The 14,504-nt window shown below is 37.0% G+C and overlaps 2 protein-coding genes across 2 annotated transcripts; both read right to left on the bottom strand.

Annotated features, from left to right (window-relative positions):
- Nucleotides 1-3,198: 3,198 nt before the first annotated feature.
- Nucleotides 3,199-3,585, bottom strand: LOC116137271 (putative RING-H2 finger protein ATL69). The gene has a single exon (XM_031422955.1). The coding sequence runs from the start codon at nucleotides 3,583-3,585 to the stop codon at nucleotides 3,199-3,201; it is 387 nt and encodes a 128-aa protein (XP_031278815.1).
- Nucleotides 3,586-6,737: 3,152 nt separating this feature from the next.
- LOC116137270 (RING-H2 finger protein ATL20-like) lies at nucleotides 6,738-9,916 on the bottom strand. The gene is made up of 2 exons (XM_031422954.1): nucleotides 9,166-9,916; nucleotides 6,738-7,345 (listed from the first exon to the last, which is right to left on the bottom strand). Exons 1-2 carry the CDS (start codon nucleotides 9,866-9,868, stop codon nucleotides 6,861-6,863), a joined length of 1,188 nt encoding a protein of 395 aa, XP_031278814.1. The 5' UTR covers nucleotides 9,869-9,916; the 3' UTR covers nucleotides 6,738-6,860.
- Between the last annotated feature and the right edge of the window lie 4,588 nt (nucleotides 9,917-14,504).

Here is a 14,504-nt window from a genome sequence, read left to right as displayed (position 1 = left end):
TTTTTTCCATTTTTGTATAGAATTTTATATAATTAAATATCTCCTTATTTTATTTTATTTGTTAAATTCACTTGAACTCAAGCCATTGATAAACTGTGATAGTAATCTAAGCTCTGAAGGCTTATGTTAATATTATATAAATCCAGAGTTTAATTCATGAAGAGAAACATCCTCATTAATCGCTAAATTGTGGCCTTTGAACCAAGTAACGTAACAAAGGATTTGATGGAGATTAGAGCCAACTAGAAACTCTCCATTGAACAACAATAGTGTTTATTATTGTTATACCTTAAAAAGTTAGGCTAACTTGGAGCTTCGTCAATAAAGGATGGTTAGAGCTCAGAAGGGTTCTATGTCATCCAGGTATAGCCACATCGCGCCTAGCGCAAGTGGTATGGCTCCTGTCAGTACAACAGGTGAGTATCAGGCCAACAAGCGACTAGAGATTGCCCACGTGTCAAAATATTGCTTTAGTCGAGAAAATCTCTTGGGCAGGTGACTAATGGGACACAAAGAAAGGATTTGCACGACACTTATCTACTTGCAACTTTTATAAGCAGTACCTTGAACTCTTCCACGAGGATTTCTCTCTCATTTGTGGAGGATTAGCTAATTTTACTCTGAAATAGCTCTCTCTCTCTCTCTCTCTCTCTCTCTCTTGTATTCTCTCTCAAAACTGTAACTAAGCTCGCTGAACGCGACCTGACCTCTCTCTCTTATTAATACAATAGCAGTGAACGTAGGATTTGCTTTTGAGCATTCGAACCACTTGAAATATTACTCTTCACCTTTTATTTAATTCAATCCCCTTATATCACATGTAACTTCCAAGTCTTTTTAGCATTTTACATGTGTGAGTAATTGGTGTCAAAATCAAGCATCAGTAGTTTGGCGCTAAAGGGAGGGCCTGATTTAGTACCTACTTTTCATTAGAAAAATCTCTGACTAATCGGTCCCACAACAACAAATGACTCGCGGTTTCGAATCTGAGCAAACTAATTATGACAATAAAGAAATCCCCCAAGTACAGGAGGACACTTCTTCTGAAATGTTGTCAGTACAACAGAATATCATAGGGGATATTCCTTCAAGCTCGCGGCTCGACCTAATCTTCATGAGTTACCTGGAGAAGTTCAATGATACTTTTCAAACGATCAGCCAAAGGCTAGACCGATTGGATTTGGTCGTGCCACCCGAATCCAATGAGGTGGTGCCACCACAAAAAAACGTCTGCAGGTTACGTGAAAGCACAGAAAATGGCGAAAGCCCATACCAATTTGGTGTTTGTGGTTGGAGATGGTCTAATAAATCATAAACGACTAAAGGAGTTCCTAGTCTTAAAACCCTATACATCAATTACAATTGAAGAAACAAATTATGAACATCAAAATCTACAAAAATTATTAATTTTGTAATTTCATTAAAAAAAAATCAGGTTTAGTTGAAATTATAATAAAAAAAAAATTAAAAGATTTTGATTTTGATAGATTTTTAAAACTTACCTGTATCAATACTGAGAGAGATTAGATGTCCCTATAGCCTCTCAGTTAAAAGCCTCCCAGTTAATGTTTTAACTGAGAAGCTCGTTGCCAATCGCAGAGATAGTAGGGTTTTAGTTGGTTTAAGTGTGGTTCTTTTACTTTACAGTTCGTACGTTGCTTGCTGTCTAAATAAAATTGCAAATTGAGGGTAATTTCGTCTTTTGAGATTGGATCCCCCGATCCTAGGTCAAAGGAGAACAATGGTTTAACTTGAGTCTTGAAGTCAATAGTTAGATGGACAAAGGCTATTGGGCCGGAGGCCCAAAATCCAAAATATAATCTAAATAAGATTTTTCATTTTTGTATAGAATTTTAATTATCTCCTTCCAGAACAAATTAGACACTCCATATCATATAAAAAAAACAAATAAATGCATTCCGTATTTAGAAATAATTTATTTTATTTTTTAAATTCACTTGAACTCAAGTCATTGATAAATCTATGAAAGTAATTAATCTAGGTTCTGAATAAATTCATTGAGATAATAAAATTCATGAAGATAAGAGCCAAACAGAAATTCTCCAATGAACAACAATAATATTTATTATTATGAAGTAGTATGTAACACAAGGCTTTATTAATTCATGACATAATATTTGTTCTTAATCGAGAAATTATTCAGCAAACGAATCATCACTATGCGTGGATCCTCATAGAATAGCATTTATTCGATTGCTGAGGTCTTAGACTTCTCTTTACGCCCTGCAAGAGAAACCGAAGTTAAATTACAACCTATAAATCATACTTTAACCATTACTGTAAAAAGAGATGGAGTTAATTACTTGGAACAATCGAAACTGGGAGAAACGGCAGGAAGCTTCACTGAAACTCCACATTTTTGTGGAAGGCCACTGATAAGGGAATAATCAATCCCTTTATAAGTTGGGGCGGCCTGCTCAATACACTGGCAGATTGTACGTCGAGCTGTCTTGTCATTTGAATACCCCTTCAGGTTATTGACTCCTAAACAACAAGAATTATGTGGTGTTGCTTCGGTTCTCATTAGGTAAGAAAGGCAAGGGTTTAACTGTAGTACTACGAAGTCACACGTGGGCGCAGTCCCCATTGCAGAGCTAGAAATCAGTGAGAGAGTGGCGATGAAAACAAGAATCAGCCGAGACATTTTTGTTGATTTATTGCAGAGATCACCTAATTCTTATACTATACGTTGCTGAGTGATAAGGCGAAGGGAAAATCGTGTATATATATACATAGGTTGGTGTTTATTGTAGTTAATTAAGCTTAAATTCATAATCACAAATGTTTCATGCTCTTCCATATCTTGAGGATGATAGTTGAGACTTATGCGCTGAATTTTTTTTTCTCATTCAATCCTTGCTTCCATCATAGGAATCTCATGAATGTAAAAACCAGAAATAAATATAAATGGAGTTGAATATCACCTTATTCTATTTGGTTCATGTATGTCTTAGAACGAAGATTGAGATTGAGGTCGAAACTTTAAATCTCCTTATTTCAACTACATTTGGCAATTTTTTTTCCTTTAATTTTGTTCTCTTTGTATCATACATTGTAAATTCAGTGACATAGAAATATACTTTCTATGAGTACAAAATAAAAGTGAACATATAGAAACTAAATCTCAATTAAATATATATACTTCATTTATACAAAATTATAAGTAGAAACTTTGGTCTAAGGTGATAATCCTGTCGGCGAATGTGAAGATGTTGAGGTAGAAGACGGGGTTCCAGATGAATGCGAAGATGTTAAGGTAGAAGAAGGGGTTCCAGCAGAACTCTCCGGTGAATTGCGACACAATGGACACGTGGCATTCATTTTGAGCCATTCGTCAATGCAATCAGCATGGAAGTAATGTTCGCACTCGGGTATGGTCCTCAAGCTTTCCTTAGGTTGATACTCAGATAAGCATATTGGACAAGTGTTGTCATTAGGCTTAGGCAGTCGCCCACTTTCACCTAACAAAGTTTTTGGATAAGACTCTATTGTAGGTTCGTCAAGACCTGTCAGAATCACGACCCAGACCTTGTGGTTGCGCAATTGAGTTGGAACAATCGGCATTGAGCAGGTGGCGCTGACTATTATAATTTTCTGTAGCCCTTCTTACAGAGAAGACATCCGAGCCCAATAATGCATAACGCCCCCGGTATTCCAACTCCAAGATTATGGCCATATTTGGTTCCCTGAAAAGACCTAGAATCATAAAGTCCCCAAAGATGAGTTAAAAGGTCTGATTCTAAGAAAGTATTTTTTGATTGAAAAGACTAAACTTTGAATGTGCCAATAAAAGTTGGGCCTAGTTTGTACTTGCGAATAGCTAGTGTTTCATCTTGAGTTTGGTGGAAATCTACGCTCGCTAAGGCCAATTGAATGGCCACTGGTCCAAAATTACATTGGCCCTAAGTGATTGGGCCGCATGTTTTTCAAAAGAAAAACGATGCGTCCAAAAGATATGGACATTGGAACCACTGCGAACCTCTAGCCAATTGTTTGACTTCTACCATTGATCGTGCTGTACTGTTTTTATCAAACACTGTTCATTGCTTATGCTAAATTCAACCTAACTAAAACGTTTAATCATGCTTAATCTGCAAGTACAACCCAAAAAAAAAAAAAAGATGTGAAAGATTATGACATACCATTGGAGCCTGAAGGATGGAGCATTCAACCCCAAACCAGAGTCATTCTTGAACCCACCACAAGCCTCACACGCAGTCACAGCGTTCAAAGAGGGAGAACTCCAATTAACGTAAGCGTCTTCAAGATCAGACCAAACCCCCAAATGCGGAACCGAGACAGTCGAAGTTCTTCACCAGAATTCGAAGGCAACCTCGACTCATCATAAAACAGGGATGGCAAAGCTATGCACGTGTTGTTTCACTCACTGAGACAACGATAGGTCTATACCGATTAGTGACTAACGTGGTGTTTGTTGAACATTGAAAAACGTGAAGTTGCTATAAGAATATGGATAGAAGGGAGAATCAAAGAACTATCCCGTTAAGGTACTGTTTTGGAAGACAGTTTGTGGGTCTTTGATCAATATGGTTTGGGTATCGTAGTCGATATCTTGGACCAACATACGCCCTGATTCTATAGTGAGAATGTTTGGTTCTGGTAATTGCAACGTAGACCAAAACCTGGATAGCCACAACGAAAAACGAGAAGTGACGTCGCCTCGAAATCGATTTCTGACTTGCTGAAAAGGGAATTTAATAGTTACGTTTCCACAAGATGTTACGGACAGTTTTGAGCGCTTGTTGCAATGAGAGGAAGAAGAATAAGAGAGAAAACAACCAGGAGACAAAGGGTTGCAGGGGAACCATTTTTGTTTGGTGGCCTCGTGAAAATAAAATGTAGACTGTTATGAAAAGCAATGTGATCATATCATAAACCACTTGTCTGCTATTTAATTCTCCATTACTTTATTAATTAACTTAATTATTATTTTAATGAGTGAGCTCAGAAGAGAAACATTTCTACGTTTGTTTTAGGTATCGCGAGACTCGTGTGGTGGCGTGATGGATGGTGGCTGGTGGCTATCAATGGCAGTCAAAAATTTTATGTCATGTGACATTTTTTTTTTTTTTTTAATATAAGATCATGGCATTTATGTTGCCAACGTCCACTATATTTGGTGATCTTCTATGCTTGGAATATTTTTGTCCTGCTTGTCTCAATTTTTGTGGCTTTTTGTCATTAATTTATTGAACTTGCGGGTTACCAAATAATGAAGTTTTATTGGAGATTATAGATTATAATTTGGGGCAAATTAGGGAAAGTCAAGCTCTATCTTAACTGGTCAAGATTGTCTTTAATATATATATCAATATCGACTTTATAAATTCATAGGGCAATTATCAAATTTTGAATTTTGACCTGAATATAAAAAATAGTCATGGTAATCTACATTTTAAGTTCATACTTGTCCTTAATTAATCCTCGTTTTTTTTTCTGAATTGACTTGAATAAAGTAGTTGAGTGCATTATAAATATATATTCACTTGTCAAAATTCTGATTTGGATTTTATGAGACCATCATCTACAGTTCACAAACAGCTAATTATTGACAAATTCAACTTCAAAAATTAATTGAGGGTGCTTCAGGCTTGCCATGCGTTTCATAATGTACTACTATAATTTTGTGTACAGTCAAAACTCGGCCATGAGCCGACATCAGAAGTCGACGTTCAAACGCATGGTAGGGCAAGTGATGTTTATATAAACATTGATTAATTTACAGGCCGAACAACTTGGGCATAACCCAAAATTTATCATAACAATAAGTTGGATTTAAAAAATTTTGAATGAAATAGGTACCTTCTGTCATATTCTGTTAGTGATTTTTGTTTATTAATAGTGAAAAAGACCAATGCTTCAAAGTTTCAATTTTTGTTTTTTATAAATTTAAAATTTCTAAAAAACTCCCTAGGTTTACTAATTTAATTAAAAACCCCCATATATAAAAAGGTTGTTAAATGACAAAACATCCCACCATCGCGGAAGTGGCCGAAAAACGCATTACGACACAGATCCGTGGATCTGTGTTCGTAACGTGCCGATCTGGCATTTTCCGGTAGATCCGCCACGGATCTGGCCGGAAAGGCAAGATCTGGCCGTCGAACAAGCAGCGCCAGACTTGGCCTTTTCCGGGCCGATCCGTGGCTGATCTGGCGGAAAAGGCCAGATCTACTGCCAGACTGGCCTTCGACGCCGACAGATGGAGTTTTGCGGCGTCGACGGCCAGATCAGCCACGGATCTGGCGAAAAGGCCAGACAGACTGATCGTTACGACACAGATCCGACGGGTCGTGTCATAACGTAACTTTTCGGCCAGATTCGGCGGTGGTGGCGCGGAATCTGCACTTGGTGGGTGGGGGTGTTTTGTTATTGTTTAAATTTTATATATTGGGGTATTTAGTGAAATTTGTAAACTTAGGGGGTTTTTTGAAATTTTTAAATTTATAAAAAACTAAAATTCAAACTTTTAAGGGCATTTTAGTCTTTTCACTATTAATAAACAGTAATAAACAGAAATCACTAACAGAACATGACGGAAAGTATCTATTTGTCATTTCAAAACCTTTTGGGTACCAACTTGTCGTTACAATAAACCTTGGGTATGTGTAAGTCGTTCTTCCTAATTTATAAATCTCTTTCTTTATAATATATATGCCTTCAATTTCTTTGCTTGTAAATTACAATAAGAAGACTGATTCAAAACAGTTTATAACTTACTATTAAACTTAACCTAAATTTGAATGAGTCTATAAGACGGCAAATTCTGACAAATTATTCAACCACACTAAACTCTTATGTACAACCCATATGGTCTTCTATGGAACAGACGAAAATGAAGAGGGGGACGAATGCGAAGAAGTTGACATAGAAGGTGTTACTATATCAGAGCCTTCTGGTGAATTGCGACACAGTGGGCATGTTCCATTTATTTTAAGCCATTCGTCTATGCAATTCGCATGGAAATAATGGTTGCATTCAGGGATTGTCCTCAATGTTTCCTTGGCCTGGTACTCACTGAGGCAAATTGGACAAGTGTTGTCATTTGGGTTCGGTAATCGTCTGCTTTCTCCGAGCTTCGTTTTGGGGAATGACTCTATGGTTGGTCTGTCGAGACCCGTCAATACAACCGGCCGTTCTGTGAGACTAAAGGAATGGATCAATCTGTTGTTTAAGCGACGGCGCTCGTAATATTGAGCCCTCACCTTGCCACACAAGCAACATCCTAGTCCAATGAGGCACAATAGTCCTGGAATTGCTACGCCTACGATTATCCCATACTTGGCACCCCTTGGAAGAAAACCTGGAAATTAATAAAATAAAATCCAAGTTTTAACAAATAATTCAATAAGTATTCATTAAATTAAGAGTATCAACCCAGCAATAGCGATCTAGATCTAATATAATATCAACTGAGGGATATTTCTTCTTTCGATGAAGAAATGATAACAAATATAAAATAAAAATTGACCAGATGCATATGAAAATATAATTGAAGCTACTGATAACTATGTTCTTACCTACTTACCAGTAAACAACTGAATAGTCATTTTCATGACATTATCAGTTGACCATGTTAACAAATGGAACAAAGTCGTGGTTCTATTCATATACAAAATTCTCATCCGTTCTATACGCTGGCGTAACATCTGAGTTCTGCAAAACTTTCCACAGAGCCATGATTTTCTGGATATGTATCCTGAGAATATTGGTCTGTTCCTTTTATTATTTCATACCATATTCCCTATCCTATTCTCAAAGTAGCATTTTGTTTAATTATTTAGGAAATATTATTTTATTTTATTTTATTATTTTTACACATTTTAAGTTTATTAATTTACTTAAACACCCTAGAAAAAAGTTTAAAAATTAACAAAAACACCCTCATCCACCCATAGTTGCCAGATTCCGAAAACCACCATTGGTGGTAGTTAGAATCTATCACAACGGCGTAGAAACGATCGAAACTGGCCGGTAGTTCACCGATCTGACCTTTTTCGGCTAGATCTATTTTGCGGCCGTCTATGATCAGATATGACCGTAGATCTAGCATTTTCCGATCAAATCCGTGGTGGATATGGCTGAAAAAGACCATATCGATGCACGACCGGTCAAATCCGATCGTTCTGCGTCGTAACGCCATTTTCCGACTAGATTCCAGTGGTGGTGGCCAGAATCTGGCACTGTTGGTGGATGGGGGTATTTTTGTCATTTTATAAAATTTTTATATATTGGGGTGTTTAGTTAAATTAGCAAACCTATGAGGTTTTTTTGTTAGTTTTTAAATTTTACCTCATAATAATCACCCAATTCAACTATCAAATATTATTCCCAAAATCTTATCCAAAATAACAAATCAAACGGACCCTTGACTATTCTATTATGTCAATAATGCTAGATCTACAAACTTCTCTTATAACCTTTTGTTACAATTTTCGACATGATAGCTCGTCATTAATTAGCTCGTAAATAGACAAGTGAGATCTATAAAAGTAAGTAGAACCCATTTTACGAGCTGATAAATGATAATTTTTGACATGATAGTTTATCATTGATTAGCTCGTAAATAAATAGGTGGGATCCATCTAAACAAATAGACCCATTTTATGAGCTGATAAATGATGAATTGCTATATAGAAGATTATGAAAGAAAGATGTGAGATTGAGCCTATTATGTAACTAGACAATAGACTGTTTGATTCCTTCTTATTGCTATAAGTTAAAATAAACGGCAACTTTCTGGATACCAGCAGCTAGCGCTGTTTGACCACAAAAAAAAAAAATTCTAATAAATATGGGATCGGATCTCTAGTCTACGTTTAAAATTCCACGTGGCGCCATCAGAAACAACCGACTTTGTGATCGCGCCATTATATACATGGACGAAAATGATCCCTCATCTATTTGATTATGACTCGGGAACCAATAAAACCATCCTTATTCAAGTTAACGTTTATGACTTGTGTTTCGATTTTGATCAAACACTGTTCATCTTCTCCTCCACGAATAATCTAGATTACCAAGTCTTTATTATTATAATTTCTAATTTCTAACTTTCAACATAAAAATAAATTAAAAAAAAAACTGATCGGGTTAAGGTAATTGAAATACAGTAATACATACCCGTTCCAGTGGGAATATTGGCGCATCCAATATTCATATCCTGACCCTCAAATTTCTTGAAACCACAAACCCCACGTCGGTCTTCACATGATTGACAATCAGGCTCGCTCCATTTCAAGAGAACTCCATCTTCAAGATTGGACCACCTTGGCCACAGAACTGGAACCAAGATGGTGGAAATATTCGAACAATAACTTGATAATGATAACCCAGATTCGTTATAACGAGAAGCTCGTATAGCCACGGTCGAATAATTTCCTCCGCTTAAACAATCAATATACCTTAACCCGATGACTTCCGGTATCTGATCGGACGAACAGTTTAAAAATGTGAAGTTTTCAACAGGGCTTACATGTTCAAAGGGAGAACCCGAAAGGCTAAAAGAGTGATCAAGGAATCTTTTAGGGAGGCAATGATCGGGGTCGTTGATTGATAGAGTTTGTGATAGGTAGTCAATCTTTTGGACAATGAATCCATTTCCCGATGAGTTGGGGAGGTGGATAAATACGTCACTCATTTTGCATGAAAGCTCAAAGCCTGGGTACCCACAACGTTCGAGTTGATCGGTGAGCCGGAAAGGAAAAATAATTGGTCCACTGCCATCGCACCAACCCGGGCAAATTCGAAGGCTGCTGGTTGCTAAACGGAGAAAGGATGAGAAAACAAAGGAAAAGGAGAAGAAGTAGAGTTGAGAGGCAACCATTTTTTTTTTTTTTTTTTTTTTTTTTTTTTTTAAAGTTAATCAGTGACTGACTACAAAACTAAACCTTGAGCGCCAAAAGGGTTTCACCGCGCTGGATTAATAGGCAGCAACATGGGAAACGAGGGGTCTACAGTCAAAAGAATTATCATAGTTAATTATAATTAACTTGAGTTTAACGTTTGATATGGAGTGGTAATTAATATAATATATCTTATAATTTTGTTTTTGAGTGTCGTGGCACTTATCTATTGGCAAGACTAAACTTGTAACCAAGCTGTAATTTCCATCAGATGACTTGCCTTTTTGTCTTCTTCAACGACCCATCTAGGAAACTTGGAAGCAATTCGGTCCCTGGTCAGTGGTCTAATATAAGCATCGATTTGATCGTGAATTATATGTTTCTGCTTTGTTTAACGAATTCGTCTGCTTAAAATTTCAACTAAGAAGACAATTCAAACTGTGTTTTTTTGGTCCATCGATCTACTACTTCTAACTCGGTCAGCTAGCCATCTAGTCAAAACCGTGTTGAAACAATTTTAGTATATTCCAATCTAGCTTTGAACTGCATGCAAGTCAAGAATGGAATTGAATGAAATGTGGAATGGAATTAATGCAATGACGACTTAGATTAATATGATTCCACCCAGTTTGCTCTGCCATTTTAAATGACCAAATTTCACCTAATTGTGTGTATGGCTGTTAAATTCACTGTTGATTCATCGGTGCGGCTTCTTAATATAAACTTTTGGCGTTTATAGGTGGATTTTACCTGAAATGACAACAAGATTCGTGAGGCTGAGCCACACTGCAGCACTTGAGATGCTGCCCAAATGAATGTCAAACACATCGTGACAACTAAAAATTATAATAAAATTTCCTTATTAAATGTGCGATGCTGGCAGTAGGTAACTAACCTGGGAAAGGTCATTTATTCAAAAACTTTGAATCTTTTATTAATACTGGCAAGAGACAATTAGCTTTGTTTGATTTGGACATGCTTAATTTTGCCAGGGCTACACGCCTAAAGATGAAGAGATAACTGACCCAGGTCTTTTTCTCCAATCTCCAGTTAGCTGGTGGCTGCCAAGAATCGCCTTAAGGTAGTCAAAGCAGTGACTAAAGGGAATTGATTACCTTTACTCAAACATGAATTGTTTATATAGATGGACTCCCAAAAAAAAAAACAAAAACGGTCAATGTAATCACAAGGGCCCGTTAAAGTTGTTTTTTTTCTTGGAAACCGCAAAATTTTCAGACGGTTATGAAGTTTCCGTGCTGGGCCTAATGTTTGCTCTGGCCAATATAAGCTCTACACAAAGCCCGCATTCAAATTGGATGTAGCCCATAATTGGGCCTATTTAACATATGGATAATACTATCCTTGTACAAAACAATGTGATACATGAAGAATAAAAAGGTGAATATAATATGTTTAATCTTTTGTATTCAATTTTCATAATATGTTTAATTTTTTGTATTCAATTTTGTATTCATCTCCCGTCACATCATTTTTGTATAAGAAATTTTTATAAAACCAATAATTATTGGCATATTACGGTGGAAGAGAGCTATTGATTTTCGGGCTGTGCTAGAATTCTTGCGTTCGGATCCCCATTTGTGCACTCACATCTAACTTGGGTGCCTGTGGAGGTGGGGTCTCGAGCTCTACTTCAGGATTAGGCAGGCTTAGCTTGAAAGTGGACTTGGGTAACAGATTTGAATACCTCAATTAGGCGTTGCTCAATGCAACAGTGCCTCAGCACTTAGCAATTAGCCTTAGCCCCCATTTTCCCTTTTGTCGTTTTGCTTTAGACTCCAAAGGCCAAAAGAGATCAACGCCTCAACCCCCATTTTGCCGTTTTGCAATTTTGGAAGGTGTTAAATTTTATTTCAAAATCATTTTCCAATTCTTGCTTTATTATCAGCTAACAATGAAAGTGAAATCAATTTTTGCATAAACGAATTGATGACAGGGAGTGAGAGGTCATGGGTGTAACCGCTGACGTCCATGCTAAAAGAGAGAGAGGTATTTACAAGTTATTCAAACAATTTATCGAACGATCACAAACAGTTCGTTTTGTTAATCGAACGAAATTGAACGGTCATTCTGTATTCGTTCGAGTTCGAACAGATTTCGAACACCCCTTTGTGCTTATTGAACGATTTTAGAACGAGGGTGTTTATTCGTGTTCGGTTTGTTTGCAACCCTACCATATATTAATCGAGAATACTATTCCTTCCCTTATAGCAAGAAGGATGAACACCCTCTTGTTAGAACTGATTGGTATAAAAATGGAATTTCAGTTCCATAGTTTTCAAAATGTATATCACATGAATGAGAGACAAAACCCTTGCAGTATTGAGTACATACTGTTGCATTCGGACTTACTTTAAGTTGATTGATCAAAAGTGGAAGTGTTGCACTCCGAATCAAAAGAGCAGTCACAACTATAGAAGCCCACTGATAAAGTCAACAATCAATACACACATACAAAATAAATAAATAATAAAAAAAAAAAATCCATGGCATCTCATAAAAACCTTGCTAGTACTATAAACAAAATAACAAAATATGACATATTCCATTTTGAAGGAGTATATTCTTTAGTTATAAATTTATTTTATTAGAGGAGCAAAATCCAACATATTCCACATTAACACTACACTAGCTCAGATTGTCATTGGTCATGAGAACATAAGTCATACGTTAAGAAATTAATTAAAAAATATTAACATTCTTATGTGCATCCATTCGAGTATAAACTAAACAAATGCAAATAGTTCCTTACCAGGTAAAGCCGCTGAACTTATGCACTTAGGGGTGTCAACCGAGATGAGCCGTTCGCGAGTCGGCTTGTTAAATACTCGAACTCAGCTTGATTATAATCGAGTCGAGCCGGCTCGAATTAGGTAGCGAGCCGAGTTCGAATCTACTCCGGCTCGACTCAATTCAGCTCGTTTAGGGTTTTTTTGCAAAAAATAAAAAATAAAAGTTTTAGGTCTGCTTTGTAATTTGACATGTAAAAGTTTTGAAATGTTACAAATTAACCCAAACCCCAATTAAAGTTTTAGGATTTTATAATTTGTTGTGTAATACATTATTGATGTGTTGATTTGGATGCAAATTTACCAAAAATTGGATCTGATTTCTATAAAACAAGATATAGGAGTTACATAAAAAATGGGTCAAACGAGCCGTAATCGAGCCATAATTGAGCTAATTCAAGCTCAAGTTAATCGAGTCATAATCAAGCTTTTCGAGTCAAGTCAAGCGAGTTTGAGTCGAGTCACAAGCTGGCTCGATTATAAACGAGTCGAGTCACGAGCCAGTCACGAGTCAAATTTTCATGACTCGACTGACTCGTGACTCGGCTCGAACTCATTTAATGCTTAACCGAGTCAGGCTCGTTTAGGGTGACACTAGGCTCGGCTCGTTTAGAGCCCTATCAGCTCTATATCAATAAAATGCTGCAACGCTGCGACAGGCAAGGTAGAATCAACAGCAGCAACAACAATTTCATTCACCGCCGAGGCCTGGTTAGCAACCGCTTGTATAGTTGTATCCTTCAAAACCTCTGCCACATCACTCATCGATTCAATGTTCCCCGACCCTTCACCGATAGTAGTTGACATATACCGACAATAAGCAAAACCTGCACTTGGCGCAAGAACAAATTGCGAAATTCTTTTATCGGGGAACAAACCACCAAATCCATATGAATCATTGAAGCTGTTTCCAAAGAACCTTGGCTGAATAAAGTTATAAATTTTTTGCTGAGACAAAGTTTTGTCAGGAGAGTTCTGTTTGCGTTCGTGATAATGGAGAATGTAGCTAATTGAGGGACTATTAACTCAAGCAATAAGCGTTGCTCTGGTCGAGAGGCTACGACGATAAGACATTGCTACCAGAAGTGCAAAATAAACAAATTAAACATATGAATCAAATAACATTAACGTTAAGCTGAGAAAATTAAAAGTAAAATCAATAACAATTAAGTGTAGACACGAAACAACTGCTTCTCCACAATGTACTCAGTAGTTTTCTCAAAAGTCATTAAAACTAAAAAGCAGAAATCATATATATGTCTTAAAAAAAAAAAAAATGAAACACATGTGTTGATGCTCAATTTTTACACCAACGAATATTTACGTGTATAATGTTGATTGGTTGTTCGATACACGCGAAAATGAAATATATGAAAAGTGAACTGTAGAAGGAGTTTTTTAAGTGGTTCGGATGCTAAGGTAGCAAGTCCTACGTCCACTGATTTGTATTGATATTAGTGGATGTCAGATCGCGGTCGCGAGCTGACTTACATCAGACGAAAAAGTCAAAGAAAAGTTTACAAGAGAGAGAGATTTCTTTTTCTGTATGAAAAATGGTCGAATCCCCTTAATGAAGGGGTCTTCCTTATTTTATACTGGACTGAAGCGTATAATCATCACTCAATCCGTGGTTGGGTGTGATTGTCAGTACCTAATCCGGCTTTACGTCCCATTTCCCTTTTTCCAAGCTGACATCGCACGACTTGCTGCAGGAGAAAGGACGCGTGTGGGCTCCATATCACTTGGCAGGTCTGACGTGTGCGTCCTGCTCTGACGGGAGCAGGTCGCCCTTCACGTGACTTTCCCACGT

The sequence above is a fragment of the Pistacia vera genome, unplaced genomic scaffold, assembly GCF_008641045.1.
Source record: "Pistacia vera cultivar Batoury unplaced genomic scaffold, PisVer_v2 Contig322, whole genome shotgun sequence".
NCBI lineage: Eukaryota > Viridiplantae > Streptophyta > Magnoliopsida > Sapindales > Anacardiaceae > Pistacia > Pistacia vera.
The sequence above is the reverse complement of the archived record's forward strand: the minus strand, read 5'-3'. Positions and strand labels throughout refer to the sequence as shown.